The sequence below is a fragment of the Perognathus longimembris genome, chromosome 5, assembly GCF_023159225.1.
Source record: "Perognathus longimembris pacificus isolate PPM17 chromosome 5, ASM2315922v1, whole genome shotgun sequence".
Classification (NCBI taxonomy): Eukaryota; Metazoa; Chordata; class Mammalia; order Rodentia; family Heteromyidae; genus Perognathus; species Perognathus longimembris.
This window is the reverse complement of record NC_063165.1, coordinates 32,652,356-32,671,845: the sequence shown is the minus strand read 5'-3', so window position 1 is coordinate 32,671,845 and position 19,490 is coordinate 32,652,356. Positions and strand designations below refer to the sequence as shown.

The 19,490-nt window shown below is 38.4% G+C and overlaps 1 protein-coding gene across 1 annotated transcript in view; it reads left to right on the top strand.

Annotated features, from left to right (window-relative positions):
* Positions 1-17,041, top strand: part of Senp7 (SUMO specific peptidase 7) — a 101,488-nt gene extending 84,447 nt beyond the window's left edge. Inside the window, exons 17-23 of the mRNA XM_048346523.1 lie at positions 9,414-9,506; positions 10,234-10,358; positions 11,563-11,615; positions 12,337-12,380; positions 12,479-12,547; positions 13,865-14,015; positions 15,406-17,041. Of these exons, the coding sequence (XP_048202480.1) occupies positions 9,414-9,506; positions 10,234-10,358; positions 11,563-11,615; positions 12,337-12,380; positions 12,479-12,547; positions 13,865-14,015; positions 15,406-15,543 (673 nt within the window). The 3' untranslated portion in view covers positions 15,544-17,041. The remainder of the gene's footprint in view (positions 1-9,413; positions 9,507-10,233; positions 10,359-11,562; positions 11,616-12,336; positions 12,381-12,478; positions 12,548-13,864; positions 14,016-15,405) is intronic.
* The last annotated feature ends 2,449 nt before the right edge of the window (positions 17,042-19,490 follow it).

Below are 19,490 nucleotides of genomic sequence, written 5' to 3'. Positions count from 1 at the left end.
ATTTAAAAAAATGTACTTTTTTAAACATTTATAACTAGTCCTCTTTATTACATTCTCTTTTTAATCATAGCTGACACATACTACTGTTTAATTAACTTGATGCAACATTATGTGAAATACCACATTAGTCTGAAGTTTAGCTGAATTTCTGGCCAAGTATTTTTTTTTTTTTTTGGCCAGTCCTGGGCCTTGGACTCAGGGCCTGAGCACTGTCCCTGGCTTCTTCCCGCTCAAGGCTAGCACTCTGCCACTTGAGCCACAGTGCCGCTTCTGGCCGTTTTCTGCATATGTGGTGCTGGGGAATCGAACCTAGGGCCTCGTGTATCCGAGGCAGGCACTCTTGCCACTAGGCTATATCCCCAGCCCTCTGGCCAAGTATTTTGTTGTTATTGTTGGTTGTGGGAACTGAACTCAGGTGTTGGGTTCTGTCCCTTATTCTTATTGCTCAAGGCTGGCTCTCTATTACTTTGAGCCACAGTTCTACTTCCAGTTTTTGAGTGAATTAGAGATAAGAGTCTTAGAGACTTTTCTCCCCAGGCTGGCTTTGAACTATGATCCTCTGATCTCAACCTTCTGAGTAGCTAGAATTACAGGTGTGAGCAACTAGTGCCTGTCTCTAGCCAAGTATTTTTTGATTAATACTAAAAGCTATAAAGCATTGGGTAGGGATTACGCAAAATGGAAGGAATTATTCACTCTTCAATAGTAGTGACCCAGAGAATAGTAGCATAGAGCTTTCACCCTCTTTTTCTGCCGGAGCCAGCCAGCAACGAAAGGGAATCCTGATTGAGGTGGGGCGAGGATTAAAGAAAAGGAAAAATACAAGACAAGAGAAAAAAGACAAGAGACAAAGATGGGGTCTGGGAGGTCTGCAGCCCAAGATTGTAACTCAAGACTGCAGCCCCGTTTATTCTTAACTTCCAGCTTATATGCAGTTTGGGAACCAGGGAATGGCATAGGGTTACTAAAGTTTAAGAAAATGAGAAAGCTTTTAAGTCAGTAAATAACAAGAGGCAGTAAAACAAGACAAAGCTGAATGGTTAACATAAACCAGGCTCCTATGGACACAGTAAAACATTTTGGTAAGTGCTGGCTGTCAATTAAGTCAAATCTTAACACATTCCTTGTGATAACAACACAGCCAGAGGTCAGGATGAGGTTAGCTGCTAGCTCGGCTACCAACATCTTCCCCGTCTTTGTTTAAAGAAGCGAACCCGCCTGTCTTAGGTTGGGTGAATTGCCTTGCCTGCCTTACCCGTCATTGGGAACTTCTTCAGAGCAAAGCTGAAGGCCCTTGTCTTAGGTTGGTCAGGCCCGACACCCCCTCTTACCCGTCTCTGGCTGCAGTTCCTCTCAGGGGAAATTCATTTACTTGGAGCTTGATTTTATGTAACTGGCTGGCTAAACTCATAAAATAATTTTGAAATATACGTATAATGCAAGGAAGGCATAGGAAAACCATCAGCAAAAGTATCCCAGGGCCAAGCAATGTCATTAGTAACCCCTTAACATTAGTCAAAGAAGGGATATAGTGTTCAAATTGCTCAAACAGTTCTTTTGCAGTATTTGCCACTTCAAAGTTCAGGAGCGGAGCTTGTTCTAGTCCGGTTATTTGCCTGTGGAGCTGAAAAAGATCTAAAGACAAATTATTATGATGCCAAATACCAAGTGTGCTACAACTTGTTCCCAAGGATAGCTTGACCCATTATATTTATGGAGGGTATTATTTGTGTACAAATAAGGTCAAACCCAGCATGGCAGCGCACCTGTTGTAAGGTTTGTAAAGCACGAATTTGTTCTCCCAGAGACAACACAGATTCATACAATGCTTCTAATTTTTGTTCTACTTTATCATCAATCCTGCCTTGAAAATGTAGGGCTTGCGTAGTATTATGAACAAGCTGATTAACATAGTGAGCTGTCTGCACACTGTGTGTTAAAGCCACAGTAGCTGCTGCAGCAGAGGCAGCCAAGGAAATAAAGGCTACGATGCCTGCTATCAATAGCCCTATAAATTATTGAGGGCGCATGAGCTCTTTTAGATGTTTTAACACTTGAATACCTGTTTCTTCATACCAAGCTTCAGATATGTTCACGGGAAGCATAACAAATGGAGGCTGCTTAATAACAATTACAGAATCAGTAAGACCACTATACAAGCAATTTGTAAAAGAACAGTTAGTACAAGTAACATTGAAATACATGGCTCCTATAGAAATATTAAAAGGTCCATTCATAATGGCATAAGGAGGTGTTACACAACTCATAATATTTTTTTAAAAAGGAAGAAGAGGGGGCTGGGATATGGCCTAGTGGCAAGAGTGCCTGCCTCGGATACACGAGGCCCTAGGTTCGATTCCCCAGCACCACATATACAGAAAACAGCCAGAAGCGGTGCTGTGGCTCAAGTGGCAGAGTGCTAGCTTTGAGCGGGAAGAAGCCAGGGACAGTGCTCAGGCCCTGAGTCCAAGGCCCAGGACTGGCAAAAAAAAAAAAAAAAAAAAAAAGGAAGAAGAGGGCCAGGAGATATTATTTAGGGCAGCCACTAACATCCAGACATGACGTTGAGGGTGCCCATTCATCCACCACAGACCTGGATTGTACTTGTTGGTGAGATTAGCTCCCGACCAGTCCATCAATTGAGAATTAGTTCCTGAAATATTTGTTATAAAAGGATGTTCATGTCTACACTTTATGGGGTGCAGTTCTCTCGTGGATTCTACAATTTGAGAAGAATTGATGCAGCGAGGTATCATGAAGGATGATATAGAATTAGCATGTACAGGGAAACCAGTAGGTAATGAAGTCATTTGTATATTATACACTTGACTGTTATCAGGAATCCAAATTTGATGATTTATGGATTGCATTATAGTACAGCGTGGATTATAGCCATTGGAGTCAGTTATAAAACTTAAAGGGGTTCCAATGCCAGAAGCTGCAATGTCTCCCATTTTAATGTGTTGAACAAAAGGATCTGGAGCCATACCATATGTTGATCTGTTGACATGGCCGAACACCTCAGCTCCTTCCCAAGTTGCAGGGTGTACAATCGGTGGATCTCGCACGTAAGCCCAGTGGGTCAGCGCTTGTACCATCCTGATGAGCATACAATCCTAACGTAATGCTCAGGTAGCCAGCGGGCATCATTTTCATCCTGTGAAAAAACACAGACTTGTCCTCGACCTTATGTCAATATTGGATTGGGTGCGTGCCAAGCACCTGTTAAAGGATCTCTTTCCACTTAACTTGGGCAAAAGCTCTCTTTGCTCTCTCTTTTCCCAGAACTGCTGTGCTGCAGAAAGGCCATTGCAGTCCACATTTAAGAAATTTAGTACAAGTAAAGCGTGAGAAAGAATATTAACAGGAGAGAAGGGGTATATTTCCCCCCCCCCTTTTAATTTAGAAATTTGATGTTTTAACAAACTGTTGGCCCGCTCAACAATTCCTTGACCTTGAGGATTATAGGGAATTCTGTAGTGTGAACAATCTGGTAAGATTAACAAAAAGTTTGAAAAGCTCGTCCGACATATCCCGGACCATTATCAGTCTTAATGTGTTTAGGAAGTCCCATAGTGGCAAAGCAGCGTAGGGCATGGGAAATACAATGTTTGCTAGCCTCCCAGCAAGAGGAGTAGCCATAATAAAATTAGAGTAGGTATCTATGGTCACATGGACAAAGCGAAGCTATCCAAAAGAGGGAATGTGGGTAACATCCATCTGCCAAACATGGTTGGCTACTAAACCTCGAGTGTTAATGCCATTGGAGGGCACAGATAGGAAAATAGTATAGTCGGGACAAGGTTTTACAATTTGACAAGCTGCCTCACGTGTGATATGAAAATGCTGACTTAAGGCACGACTGTTTTGATGGTGGGCTGCATGTGATTGTTTTGCTAAGTCGATCTGAGTGAGGAAAACCTGAGTAGCCTCATCCGTAATAGCATTGCCCTTACTTAACAGTCCAGGAAGCTTAGTATGAGCGCGTATAAATCCAAAAAAGCATGGACAGGTGCGAGAGCGAAGAAGAAGTTGTATCTGGCCAAAAAAAGTTTGGATAGTGGAATTAGCTGTTCCAAGAAAGGGGACAGTTTCAATAACTTGAAGGGCTCGAATAACTTAATGACTCAGAATATAAATTGAAAGCTTTTGTAGGTAAAAGTGTAAGGGCCTGTAAAACTGCTTGAAGTTCAACTTCCTGGGCTGAAAAAAGACCAGTGTCCCAAGATTTAGTATCACCACGAATAGTAAGAGCAGCCGTTCCGTTAGAAGATCCGTCTGTAAACACCAAGGCAGCCATAGAAGGAGGTGATAGAGATACAACTCGAGGAAATGTAAAAGTGTAAGAAGAGGCAAAGTGAAGTAATTTGTTGGAGGGATAATGATGTGAAATTGTACCCATAAAATTGGCCCAAGCAATGGCTCAGGAATCATAATGAATACAAAGCCATTCTTGCTGTTGTAAATTATAGGGGATATAAATTACATGTGGATCTCATCCGAGAGACTTACAAGATTCCACACGGAAAGTGGCCACCAATTCATAATAGGGAGTTAACACTTTTGAGGGAGTAGCAGGCAAGGAGAGCCATAAAAGAGGTCCCTTCTGCCAGAGGACCGCTGTTGGAGAATGAGGTGTAGTTAAAATATATGCTTCCCAAGGGGCTGAGTAATCAATATAGTTTACATGTTGGGAAAAGATGGCAGAATTTACTATGCTTAAGGCTTTAGCTGCTTCAGTTGTCAATTGTCTGGGAGATGTAGGGTCAGTGCCCCTTTTAATAAATAAGGGTTTTAATTTAGCTGTGGATTATTTAAGATAAGGGCGAAGCCAATTAATGTCTACCATGCAAAAATCATGCAAAGTACACAAATGAGAAGTTTTAATCTGTAATTTTTGACTAGTAAAATAATAAGGACCTAAAATATGACCAACAAATACTTGCCAGAGTTCTGCTGTAACACTTAGAGAAAAGCAGACACTGAATGAGATCCATGTGCCATTAAATAAAATCATATTATTTAACCTTACCTTACCAGCAGGTGGAAGAGAACACAAATCAATAACAATCAAGAGGGCAAAGGATCAGGACAATGTAAAAGTCTCAGCTTCAGTGGATCCGAAGTGGCTTATGTCTTACATCCTGAATCAGTAGGCCAGCAGGAGAGATGGGTTGGATCTGGGCAAGGCTGTAGTGGCATCTCTCAGAGTCCCCTGGATAGATTGTCATACCTCCTGCTGGGTCACCTACAAATTTCTACACAGACTGGTTAAAGACATTTGAAACCTCCCAGTATTCCTTGGTTGCTTACTCTGAGTACTCTGGCTTTTGTAGGCTGGTGCCCTACTGGTTTAATCAGGGTGACACTTTAAAAGATTTTAGAAGGGTTGGGCCTTTAACCATCTTCTTAGTCACAAAATCCACAAAGACCAAACGCCAACAAAGTCTGCTCTCTGCAGCAGCCACAACAGTTTCTGAGACATGGAGGGGGAAGATACCAATGCTTCCCCTGTAGCCCCCAAACACAACTCTGATGCTTTTAACCTTGCAGTAAATCTCGGTTGCAACTCTGTCATGATAGGCCTGTTATAAACCCAACTCTAATCTTGGGAGGGGGTGGGGCAGAGCTGGGCCTGTCAAAATCTTCACAGGACTTCTAGATTTCCTGAACAGTTTCCCATGCAAGAGAGAGAATAAGGAATCATTAGTAGTGAAACCAGGCAGTTTGGGAGCAGACTGTGGAGGCAGCTTCCTGTAGCCACAGACTGCCATGGTCCATGCAGCTAGCACACATGTCGACCTGCATCCTATAAAGCGAAATATTAATCTTGGGTCAGAAAAATCTAGGTTAGAAGCCACATTTGCATACTCATTCCAAAATGATTCTGGTCCCTTGATCTTAAAAGAGTTTATGAGGGCACAGGAAAAAAAAATGGAGAAGCAAAATCTTAATCTATACCAAAGAATTGTCAGAATTAGATGTACACTTGACTTTTAGCATAGATAGACATAAAGAATAACACACTGGTTTTACATCATTGTACTTATATCACGTGCTGTATATTAGAACCTTTTGGAGTTTTTCTTAGACACATTTGCTTGCACCCAAACATGGGTTTAAAACCTGTTTTTTTTTTGTTGTTGTTGTTTTGTTTTGTTTTAGTTTTACCGACAGACAGACAGACATATAGACATACAGACAGTTGTGCACAAGCTTTGGGGCACGCTTAGAATTGTTCTTTAATTGGCCATGTAAGTTTTCTGGAATTCCAGTGGCAAAATGATATTATTTTGCCCATATTGTAGAACCATGTGGTTAGAAGACAGAAAACCTTTCCAGCAAACCAAAATTTTCACAGATTAGCTGAGAAGCCACATTTTGAGAAACCAGTTCAGCTCTCATGGAGAGCTGAAGTGGGACGCTATGACCAGAGAAGGTCCAGGAGATGGGAGACAGGACATGAACAGAACACAGACAAGTGGCAGGGCGTAAAGGCAGCAGAGCTAGTCAGAGCCTTAGCAGGCTCACAGCAAGACACCTTCACCTTCCAGCATTTGAATTGCAAGGTACCTTTGAATTGCAAAGCCACAGTTCCAGAGTTCAGGGTGCAGGGTTACGGGAGCTGGAGTCTCCAGGTCCCTGTCCAGCCTTGAGGAACTTGGCACGCCCATCACTTGGGGATTGGGTGGGCTTCCACCTCCAACCAATTCTATTGTCCACCATGTGCTGAATGCTAGAGAAAATTTAGGATTTAGCCAAACAAGCAGAATTTAACTGAATCTCCAAACTTAATAAAAATCAATAACAAGAATAGAAAAACTTTATTTGTGTCTTTCAAAGCAGATGTTAAACAAACATTGGTACCTTTGGAATCTAGCAGGCAGGCAGGCAGAGTTTAGAAAGAGGCAGAAAAAGAGAGACAGAACTTCATCTGCCCAAGCACTCATAGAAGTTATGTAAGTCCTGTAAAATATTCCAAATTTTTAAGATTGGGCTCAACTTGAACAGCCTTTAGATTGTGTCCTTTTCATGGTAAGTGATTAGCAGAGCTGAGGAGATAAATACCAAGCATCCTCAGTATTACTCTGGTCAGCTGAAATGTAGGAGACAATCAGCAATGAGGTCAACACCCCAGTTGCTGTGTCCTGGACTGAGCAGAAGATCACTCACCCTGGGTATGAGGGCAAATTTGTAGATTGTAGTGGTGGATGGAAGTAGAGTGCTGGGTCAGAAGTTACCTCGGTGGTGTTAGCATTTCCCTAGCCTCAGGTCCCTCCCCTCTGTGAGCAGCCTGCACCTAGGAGAGTTGTAAGTCTGCCAGGACTGTCCATGGGGGCTCACCAGTATCTACCTTTAAAGGAGTTTTTTGTTCTGAATGAAGCTGTGACAATAGGGCTATAAATGATTTCAACATGCTCTCAACATGGGTCAATCTATCTTTAGTAGGCTCATTGTATATTTTTTCCTCAGCGTCTGAGCCATGTGAGTCTTCCTTATTAACTAGCCCAGCCAGTTCAGATTTTATTAATTTTCTTAGCTCTTCCCAGGCAGCTGCATAAGCTCCCTGGGCTGGGTGATGCTCATCAAGCCCCTGTCCAGTTTCTCTGATTGACTGATTGAATCTAATCTGTTCATGTCTAGGATCTAAACAATCTTGGACCAGATTCCAAAGAGTAAAAGCGTCCACTGGGGTTTTTTCAGGGCCATTTGTGTTATAATGTCCCTGAATCCTTTTTCCAACTTTTTGTGCCAAACTTCTAAGTTAATGGTTCCTTCCTCCGGGAACCAGGGGCCTGCTTCCTCAATGCTAACTTTCACTTCCCGGGCATGAAGCATCCCTTTGGGGGCCTGCATGTATAGCGTGCGGCCGTTACCTTGTCCCATAATTTCTTACTCCCGACGATACTCTCTCTCTCCCGCTCTCCTTCCCAAGTGATTGGACGTCCTCTTACCTGAGCGGGGTCCTCTGCCTTAGTCCCAGGTGTTCAGGTCCCTGTTTGGGCGCCACTTGCCAGAGCCAGCGGCAACAAAAGGGAATCCTGATTGAGGGGGGCGAGGATTAAAGAAAAGGAAAAATACAAGACAAGAGAAAAAAGACAAGAGACAAAGATGGGGTCCGGGAGGTCTGCAGCCCAAGATTGTAACTCAAGACTGCAGTCTCGTTTATTCTTAACTTCCAGCTTATATGCAGTTTGGGAACCAGGGAATGGCATAGGGTTACTAAAGTTTAAGAAAATGAGAAAGCTTTTAAGTCGGTAAATAACTAGAGGCAGTAAAACAAGACAAGGCTGAATGGTTAACATAAACCAGGCTCCTATGGACACAGTAAAACATTTTGGTAAGTGCTGGCTGTCAATTAAGCCAAGTCTTAACACATTCCTTGTGATAACACAGCCAGAGGTCAGGATGAGGTTAGCTGCTAGCTTGGCTCCCAACATTTTTCCTGTTACATCTTCCTCTTCCCCTCCTGCCCCGCCCCAGTTCTGGGCCTTGAACTCAGGGCCTGGGCTCTGTTCCCGAGTCTCTTTATCTCAAGGCTAGAGCTCTAACACTTGAGCCACAGCACCACTTCTGATCTTTTCTGTTTATGTGGTACTGAGGATTCAAAACCAGGACTTCATGCGCTCTACTACATTCCCAGCTCACATCTTTTTTTTTTTTTTTGCCAGTCCTGGGGCTTGAACTCAAGGCCTGGCCACTGTACCTGGGCACTATCCCCTGAGCTTCTCTTTGTTCTAGGCTAGCATGCTACCACTTGAGCCACAGCGCTACTTCTGGCTTTTTCCGTTTATGTGGTTTTTTTTTTTGGCCAGTCCTGGGCCTTGGACTCAGGGCCTGAGCACTGTCCCTGGCTTCTTCCCGCTCAAGGCTAGCACTCTGCCACTTGAGCCACAGCGCCGCTTCTGGCCGTTTTCTGTATATGTGGTGCTGGGGAATCGAACCTAGGGCCTCGTGTGTCCGAGGCAGGCACTCTTGCCACTAGGCTATATCCCCAGCCCCTCCGTTTATGTGGTTTTGACCAATTGAACCCCGGGCTTCATGCATGCCAGGCAAGCACAGAGGAAAAACGAATTAATAAAACAATATTATTGCTACGCATTGGTTGCTTATACCTAAACTGCTAGCTATTCAGGTGGCGGAGATCTAAGCATTAAGGTTTGAAGTCAGCCCAGGCAGGAAAGTCTATAAGATTTTTATCTCTATTAACCACTAAAAAAAAGCCAGAAATGGAGCTATGGCTCAAGTGGTAGAGTTCTAGCCTTGAGCAAAAAAGCTCAGGACAGTGCACAAGCACTGAGTTTAAGCCCCAAGATTGGCAGGAACACGCATGCACACACACACACATGCGCAGACACACACAAAATTCTTGAACTCTTTATTTTGATTAAGTAAATCAATCTATTTTTCAGAGTTGCACAAAGAAGACATAGAAGAGTAAGAACATGGACTCGTCACATAAACATTTTTAATAAAGATTACATTTTTGTCCCTGTAAATGAGTCGTGAGTATTTCAGATTATTTTAAAGTAAATTGATGAATGACAATTTAGAAAAAATACTTATAGTGCTAATAATCAGTAGACTAATAATCAGTAAAATGTGTAGTACATAAAGCACAGACTATTACATCTTTTTTTTTTTTCCTGTGGAAATAGCTAAAACAATGAATCACCTATCTTAGGTTTCTAGTTTGATAATGTTTTATTGTAAATATAGTTGAAAAATGAAATGACATATAGTTCTTAGACCATAGGACTGAGACTTTTTTTTCACTATGTGGGCCTGAACTCAGGGCCTCATATTTACCAGACAGGTGCTCTATCACTTGAGCTAGGTCCCAGCCCTTGAGTGTTTTTTTTTGGGGGGGTATAAGAAAAAATTACTAAATATTATAAATATTTAAGAGGAAAAAACTATGATCTAATACAAAAAGGTGATGCTATGCATCTATTAATTTACATTCTCAACAGAAAACACAGGTTATATGGAAGGAAATACAGTTTGAATTACTTAAATTTTATCCTAAATAGCTTTACTTTTGGCCTTGTTAATTGTAGTTACTTGTCGTAGATTGAGTATTCTATATTGTACCAAGTATTATTACAATGGATGTCTTCAAAATTAATATGAAGTTTGTCATACCCACTTTCTCCTATATAGCTCTATAACATATTCTTCTACATTGGTTAGATTTTGCAGGTTTTTAAGATTATAGTTCTTCTTCAACAGGTCTCACTGGTATCTTGCAGTCATTTGTTTCCCATGGTTAGAAGAAGTTGTGTATGAAGATTTCCCACAAACTGTATCCCAGCAATTCCAGGCTCAGCAATCTCAACAGGACAACAGAACAACAGGTGATGTTGTTAATGTAACATTTTGTAATAATGACATAATAAAATGGCTATAGATTATAATGTGAAATTAAAAGCAGTGTATTGGTAAACTTATTAGAACAAAGAATAAGAAGTTTGAAATTTTATTATAGGTACATACTGAAGTTAAATTTTTGACATCAAGTTTTATTATAGAATTTTTAAAGAATATTTTTTGCTTATATGACCAAACCTCAAGTCATGGATCTTTAAGCATAATCTGAATTCTCAATTCCTGCTTCATTCTTTATGTGCCAATACTGGGGCTTGAAATCAGGGCCTGGGTTCTGCTTGTTTTGCTCAAGGCCAGCCATCTGTCACTAATTGGTTAGTTGGAGATGAGTATTTTGGATTTTGCTGCCTGGGCTGGCTTTAAAACACAATCTTTAGAGCTCTGCCTGTTGAATACCTAGGATTACAGAGAGGAACCATCAGAGCTCATCTTCACTTGCTTCATAATATAATAGAATGCTCTCGTTGTAGATTAGTAAATCAGAGATAAGATCACATTTTCTTTTTTTTTTTTTTTTTTGGCCAGTCCTGGGCCTTGGACTCAGGGCCTGAGCACTGTCCCTGGCTTCTTCCCGCTCAAGGCTAGCACTCTGCCACTTGAGCCACAGCGCCGCTTCTGGCCATTTTTCTGTATATGTGGTGCTGGGGAATCGAACCTAGGGCCTCGTGTATCCGAGGCAGGCACTCTTGCCACTAGGCTATATCCCCAGCCCAAGACCACATTTTCTTAGGCAATAGTATATTGTTTCTTCCCCCCACCCCTTCTTTCTTCCTCCTCTTCCTCTCTGTTTTTCTCTGCTCTTTTCTTACCTTTGTTTCTTTCATTTTCTCTTTCTTCTTTTTACAGATATTTGTTATGTAGCCTAGGCAATAATTGCCTCAGCCTAATGAGTGCTGAGATTACAAGGTGCACACTTTTCTTGGTATAACCCAGATTCTTAACTATGTAAACCAGAAAACCCTAATTTGAAAAACAAAGTCAAAATTTAATCTCTTGTCTCTATAGCCTAAGTAGCAAGCACAGTTGACAACACCAGGGACAGTGTTCAGGCCTGGAGTTCAAGCCCCAGAATTGGCCAAAAAATTAATAATAAAATTAAGTACATATTACAATTTTAATTTATCACTATTAAACATATAATAAAGACATACTCACTTCATTTTTTTTTATTAGATAATGATCTCCGTACAACTTCAACACTATCCTTAAATGCAGAGGATCCCAAAGTAAGTGTGTTTTAAATAAAAGTGAAGGAAAGTAAACTCATATGTAGTATTATCAATGAAACAGAGTATTGCTAAGTGAACATGCATGACTATTGCTAGTTCACAATTAAATTCTGCCTCTTCATACTTCATTGAAAAATTAGAGCAAAGGAACAAGAGAGAAGTTATTCTTCTTGTACTCGTTTAGCTTGCTTCAACTTCCTCAGAGATTCACTGTGTACCTTAGAAAAATAAAGGGTCTTCATTAAGGAAATCAAAGTTTGTAATATTGTTTCTCAAATTTATGAACACAATCAAGCATCAAGAAAAACTATAATTTTCCATTTCTTTTCACTTAATGTAGACTAATTTTTTGTGTGCTTCAAAAGGAAGAAAAACATCTCTATGAATTCAATTCAATTAGGAATTCAATTAGGAAATATATGTAAAGACAGGTCAAATTCTTGTTTATCTTTGTTCAAATGATAAGTGAATGGAGCTAGTCAAGTTCTGGATTATTTATTAGGTCTAGTTAAAGCTCCATAACTCCTGAGGCTGATGTGAACTATTACATTGCCAGTATAAGAAGATAAATAGATTAATTTTGGAAAAATGAAGTTAGCTCACCACAGATTATGAAAAGAACTCTTGTTTGAAATATTTTAAAGATTCACGATTCACTGAATATTAATGAACTTAACTAGCTTTTGTTGCAAAGTCATAAAAATTTGTGTTATTTCAGAGTACTGAGATGAGTACGACAATACCAAAGAAAATGTGTAAAAGGTATGAATATGCTATAATAATAATAATGATTTTCTCATGTTTGGGCATATTTCTTATATAAGCATGTATATCTTAATTTCTTTGTTTGCTTTTTTTAGGCCATGTATACTCATACTAGATTCCTTGAAAGCTGCTTCTATACAAAATACAGTCCAGAATTTACGAGAGTAAGTAATAATAAAGGCAGTTTAATCATTTCAAAATTTTGAAGCTGCTATAAAAATGACTGGAAACAAATCAGTTTGGTGGTGGGTACCTGTAATCCCTGCCCTTAGTAGGATGAGGCAGGAGGATCATGTGCTCACAGCTGCCTGGGTTCCATAGTAAAACCCTGTCTCAAAATTAAAAAAATAAGCCAGACACTGGTGGCTCACACCTGTAATCCTTGCTACTTAGGAGGCTGATATCTAAGGATCAGGGTTAAAAGCCAGTCCAGGCAGGAGTCTCTGAGATTCTTATATTTATTTATTTGTTTATTTATTTATTTTTTGCCAGTCCTGGGGCTTGGACTCAGGACCTGAGCACTGTCCTTGGCTTCTTTTTGCTCAAGGCTAGCATTCCGACACTTGAGCCACAGCGCCTCTTCTGACCATTTTCTGTATATGTGGTGCTGGGGAATCGAAGCCAGGGCTTCATGTATATGAGGCAAGCACTCTTTGCCACTAGGCCATATCCCCAACCCAAGATTCTTATCACCAATAAACTACTCAGAAAAAGCCAGAAATGGCACTGTGGCTCAAGTGATAGAGTGCTAGTGTTGAGCAAAAAAACTCAGGGACAACGCCCAGGCCCAGAGTTCAAGCCCCAGGACTGGCAAAATAAATAAATAAATAAATAAAACATAATGATAACATTGTAACAAAAATCCTATTTTAATATGTATTTATACAAACTGCAAATTGTATTTTAATATGCATTTAAATAAACTCTGCAAAGTCAACAATACATGTTATCTATTGTCTATTGTCTGTTAATATTCAAACATTAATATTCCTCAAGGACTTTCTCAAAAGTAAATTAAGAATTTGTATTTAGAGTTTAACAAAAACATAACCTTGTAAAAGATAATTGCAAATAGTTATTGACAAAAGTACTGCCCCCAAATAAGAACAGAAATTCTTATCATTATTAGTGTATGTGTGTGCATGTGTGTGTCTGTCTGTGTGATTTCTGTATGTGATTTAGTACGTTACTATAGGACCAAAAAACACTACCAATGAAACTTTTAAAGCCATCTGTTAGTTTACTTTACAGTATAGATGACTTTTATATGTTTGAGTTGTAGGAAAAATCTTGCTTTTAGCTTTAAACTATTTTCTTAAATGACACTTGAAAAACTTACATAATTTCTATTGTTAAACTTTAGTCTTTGGAAATTTAGCTCTAAACAACAGACCTGGTAGCAAATGTTTCTTTGCCTTTGTGAAAGTGTTGCACAGTAAAAGAAATTTATATCATCTCACTTTGTTTATTGATGATTTCAGGTATTTAGAGGTAGAATGGGAAGTTAAGCGAAAAACTCACCGAGAATTCAGCAAAACAAGCATGGTAGACCTCTGCCCTAAAGTTCCTAAACAGGATAATAGCAGTGACTGTGGAGTATATTTACTACAGTATGTGGAAAGCTTCTTCAAGGTAGGTGAAGATATACGTACATTTTATTCAAAACTATCAGCTATAATTACAAATTTGTGAGTAAGCAAAAAGCCCAGAAAATATTGTAATAGTCAAGGAAAAAATAAAATAGAATAGACAAAAACTATAATGATTTGATTAGTGTGTTGGGAAAAAAAACATAGCTAAAGGAGAACAAAATAGATGAGGAGGACTATATTAAAAATCAGTGAGCATTCTAAAGCTGAAAATATATAATAATATGTCTGATGTTAAGAATTTATTTGGGGCCACATGCTTGTAATCCCAATGATGGATGGCTGAGGCAGGAGGATTGCAAATTTGAGTCCAGCCTGGATTCAAGATTGTCTCATAACAGATGAACAAAGCAGCTTTTGATAGTTTTTGGAGTACATTGAGTTCAGCAGTGAATGGAATTAGTGAACTTCAAGAAAAGAAAACAGAAAATGTTAAAGTATAGCTCAAGGAGAAAAGAGAATATAATAGACAAGAGTGAAAGGTCTAATTTATATGTAATCAGAGTTCCAGAATGACTAGAAAGAAGAGGGAGATGAACTAGTTGAAGGAAATTTCCCAGAATTCAAGGTAATTTTATTCAAAAAGCTCAGAACACTATATGTGGAGAAATTCATTAACAAACACAGCTGTATTTCCTAGCTCCCAGAGACTTCAGTAGCAACACTGAAGACTAAATCTTAAATGACAAAGAACCACAGCTTTCTGTTTCATCTGTCAGCTCATTAGTTCAATTATAAGCAATATTACTTAAGAAAAGATGTGCTTTTGCTCAGAAGCCTGCTTAGAGAATGCTTAAAAGTTCCTTTGAAGGATGTGGCTTATAGTGTGCCGTACAAATCTATAGTGTCTTTAATATTGAGGAATAGTAGTAATATATAAGAAGATAAGTCATAAATGACCTTATAGAACTTAATAAATATCTTTGTTAAGAGTCCCTCCTCCCCCTTTGTATTCCACAGTGGAACTTTGTCATGAGGTGACAGTTCCGATGCTCTTAACAGTATTTTTCAAATTTGATTTTGTGTTTTGAATATTAAATGTGTCAATCCAACCAGACATTTGAATTGAGCTGTCTCTGTTTTATCAGTTCTATTTGTGACTACTTACTTAAACATACATTGTTAGCAGAACAGACAATACTTAATTTGATATTCAAGAGTTAGTGATTTAGTGAAAATGTCCTAAATTGATTGTGATGATAGTTACACACTAAATAAACTAAAAATTTTTGCTTTGTATGAAGTGTATGGTATATGACTTATATCCCAATAAGGCTTCAAGGTGCCAATTTTTCATTTTCTATAAAAATTAAAAGAAATTTAATAATTTCATATTATTCTGCTAAAGTGTTTGTATTTTTTTTTCTCATTAGGATCCAATTGTTAACTTTGAACTACCAATTCATTTGGAGAAATGGTTTCCCCGTCATGTAATAAAGACCAAACGAGAAGATATTCGAGAGCTTATTTTGAAACTTCATTTGCAGCAACAGAAGGGCAGCAGTAGCTAGTTAATCTGTATAAACATGACACATATGTTCTCTAAGATTACTGGAAAGCTGCTTACCAGCCTTGTGCTAGCTCACGGTGAAGAAGATAACTTATAGTAGTTTTTATATGTCACTGAACATTATTTAAAGTATATGATATATTATTAGAAATTTGGGGCTCTTATAGATGGAGTGGAAAGGGGCCTGGTATGAACTTACTAAATAGAAATTAAAATTTTTTAAATATTTGATATTTTTTCTGAGTAAATATGCTTGGATTATGCAATAGCACATGTGCTGTGGGGATGTTTTTGTAAATAATGGAATTGTGTGATCTGTACTTCCACATGACTGGGTGTTGATGGGAGTTAGGTTCTCCCTGGTGCCAGCCCCAGCACTTGTCAGGTTTGTTGACAAGTCACATTATATTGTAATTCTGTATTTTGCAGCTCAAGCATGCAGTATGAATACTGTGTATTTTTTCTTTTAAAGAACTTAGTATCAGGGCTTCAGAAAATGCCATTTACGGCATCTCTTCTGTATAGTGTAAAATGACTTGGCATTAAGAATGATACAAATTCACTCTTTCATAGTGCAGCTTACTATTTTCAATTGCTAAATGCAATTATTCTGCTAAAAAATGTCAATTTCCTTTGATCTCCTATGTGGAAGATCTAAGAATTTATGTTTTTTGTTCATGATGAAATTTGGAACAAAATTACCTGTCCGAAGTAAATTTTAAAAAATTTTGGATGTAGTTAAACTTAAATATGAAGTGTAACTTTATAAATATTAACTTTTATTATCCTATACTGTATGTACCCAGTTTTGTGAACAAAGAAGATAAAATTGATGTGTTCTCATAACTGTAACAAAAGAATGAAAGTTCAGCCTATTCATTATTTAGGACAGAATACATAATTTTATAGTTCAGATTACCCAGTATTCATCTGCAAAGTCAGGTCACTCTCATTGTTTTTATATTTTTAAATTTCAGTTTTTAGAGACCTATGATGATCCTCTATGGATCTTATACCTATGGCACTTAATATTTTATTAAATATTCAGGTAATAATTTCACTGAATTCATGAACTGATAGCTATTATATATGAATAACAGTTCAGAACCTCCTAATGTTATTAGGAATATTTTGAAGAAGACATGATCATATTGTATTTCCTATTTTTAAATATCTCTGGAATTTACACTGTAACTATATGTAAAACAAGCAAATGCAATTTAAGGTAAACCTAAAAAAACCTGAACACTTATTTAAAAATCATGTGACTTGAGATTGTCAGTTAAGCTTCAGTAATCTTTTCTTAATTTTATCACCATCTTTATGTTGTCCAAGGTATTTCTCTTTTAGAGAATTCATATAACAATGGTCATAATTATACTTATTCCCAGTGTGTGTGTGTGTGTGTGTGTGTGTGTATGTGTGTGTGTGAGTGTGTGTGTGTGTGTGTTAGGGAAGTGGTAGCTATGACATTTTGTGTATATGTATTGTGTGTGTATGTGTGTGTGTGTGTTAGTCGTAGGGCTTGAACTCAGAGTCTAGGCACTGTTCCTGAGCTTTTTTCTCAAGGCTAGCATACTACCAATTGAACCACAGCTCCACTTCCAGCTTTTTGGTGGTTAATTGGAGATAAGAGTCATGTGGAATTTTCTGCGTAGGCTGGCTTCAAACTGCAATCCTCAGATCTCAGTTTCTTGATTAGCTAGGATTACAGGCATTACTCAGTATAGGGTAAGACTTTTTAAATGACTCTTGTACATCTGATTTTGAGAAAGCAAGTGTATAAAACGTCTTGTGGTTTCTAAACCTTTTATTTGTGTGTTTTTCAATACCATGGTCCTTTATCATGTTTTGGAAATTGTTTAAAATTCATTTTCCTGAATCCATGTAAAAATAATGCCTTGAAGATATCAGCATTTTTTATTAAACATATATTTCCAATTCATTAAATTGAGCTGGAGTTTTTTTGTGTGTGTGTGTTTTAGAAATATGAGTCACTATCAGAACTAAATTCCTAATTGTGTATCTGTGAATACCATGTAACTGATGCTTAATTAATTTTTCTTGCTGTTCTAACAAATGCATGGTACATTTGAATGTCATTTCAGTTCAGGGAAAATTTTTTCGTTCAGATTGAGCATCCTAATTAGAAAAGAAAAATGTTTCAAAAATCCCAAGCCCAAAAGACTCCAAAATTCTAATATTTTGAGCACCAACATGATGCCACAAATGCAAAATTCTATATGTGATGTCATGTGATAGGTAACAACCAAAACACAGCCATATCAAACATATTGTATAAAATTACCTCTGTCTATTTATATGTTTGTATGTTGCATATTTAAAAATATAGGGTCTTATTCCCAAGTCATATGGACATATGAACTGTGGTATTCTCTAGTAAGAACAGTCAATTTCTGTGGAAACATTGAGGGGAGTTTTGCTTAGATATTTTGCCAACATGTATGGATATTGTGTGGGAGTGGTTAAAGAGAATAGAAAGATTGCTGCTAGCCAGAGACAGCTTTTGCAGAGGAACTAAGTTTTAAACTTGTAACTCTTGAGAAAATTTTGCTTTTTTAAAAAAAGTCATAGCCAACACTTAAATGATCTTGTTCTGCATCATTTTTCATTGTACTCTACTTTAGTTATACAGAATGGTTCATCCATGTTACAAATATTTCTCTAGTCTCTTAGAACTGAGAATATCCTGTGGGAATTTTATAACTGCCAAGAGCTGTTAAAAGATAGACTTCTGTGTATAAAACCCAGCTGTTCTGTGGACTGCATATACTTAGTTTTGTAAAAACAGAATGCATTTCTTTTGAGGACCAAAGAAGTCAGTCAGTACTCATATATATATATATATATATATATATATATATATATATATATTTTTTTTTTTTTTGGCCAGTCCTGGGCCTTGAACTCAGGGCCTGAGCCCTGTCCCTGGCTTATTTTTGCTCAAAGCTAGCACTCTGCCACTTGAGCCACAGCACCACTTCTGGCCTTTTTGCATATATGTGGTGCTGAGGAATTGAACCCATGGCTTCATGTATACAAGGCAGGCCCTCTTGCCAGTCGGCCATATTCTCAGATATGCTTGGTTTGGGGAAAAAAAATCACTATGAACAGCCATGCTGTGTCCTACAAAGTAAATGAGTAGAAATGGTTGTCCCAGGAGTGTCACTTTGAACCTCAAGCCATAGATGATTGTGTGGTGTTCATATCATTGCAATACCTTCAGGCTTTGCACGTTGTTCTCTTTTCCTGAAATATTCTTTTGCTACTTCTTATGAACTTTATGTTTATTTTCAGACTCTCATTAGTCACCACTTCACACCTGCTCAAAGGATAACAATAATTTTCATTCTCTAGTACATGATTCTCTAATAATTTTCACTCCATTATTTGTATACATATTTTCCCTGTATACATCCATTCAGTCAAAGTCTGGAAATATTTCCTGTATTTAGTATGTTAGTAGGATTTAGTAAGCATTCAATAAGTTATCCCTAATTGATTTGGAATTAGGTGTGAATGAAATTCTCTGCTTCTTATCTAAAAAGACAAGTTTAATTTTAAATCTTACTGTTATCTTTGTATGTGTAAGGAGTTGCCATTCAACAAAAGTAGTACATAACTGCAGTGAATTTTGATCAATGTCATCACTTTCATCATTCTCCCCCACCCCTCCCAACCCTGACATTCAGTGTCTTTTGATTTGGGTGCTTTTTTTTTTTTTTGCCAGTCCTGGGGCTTGAACTCAGGGCCTGAGCACTGTCCCTGGCTTCTTTTTGCTCAAGGCTAGCACAGCGCCACTTCTGGCCGTTTTCTGTATATGTGGTGCTGGGGAATAGAACCTAGGGCTTCATATATGGAAGGCAAGCACTCTTGCCACTAGGCCATGTCCCCAGCCCCTGGGTGCATTTCTTGATGCAGAACAAG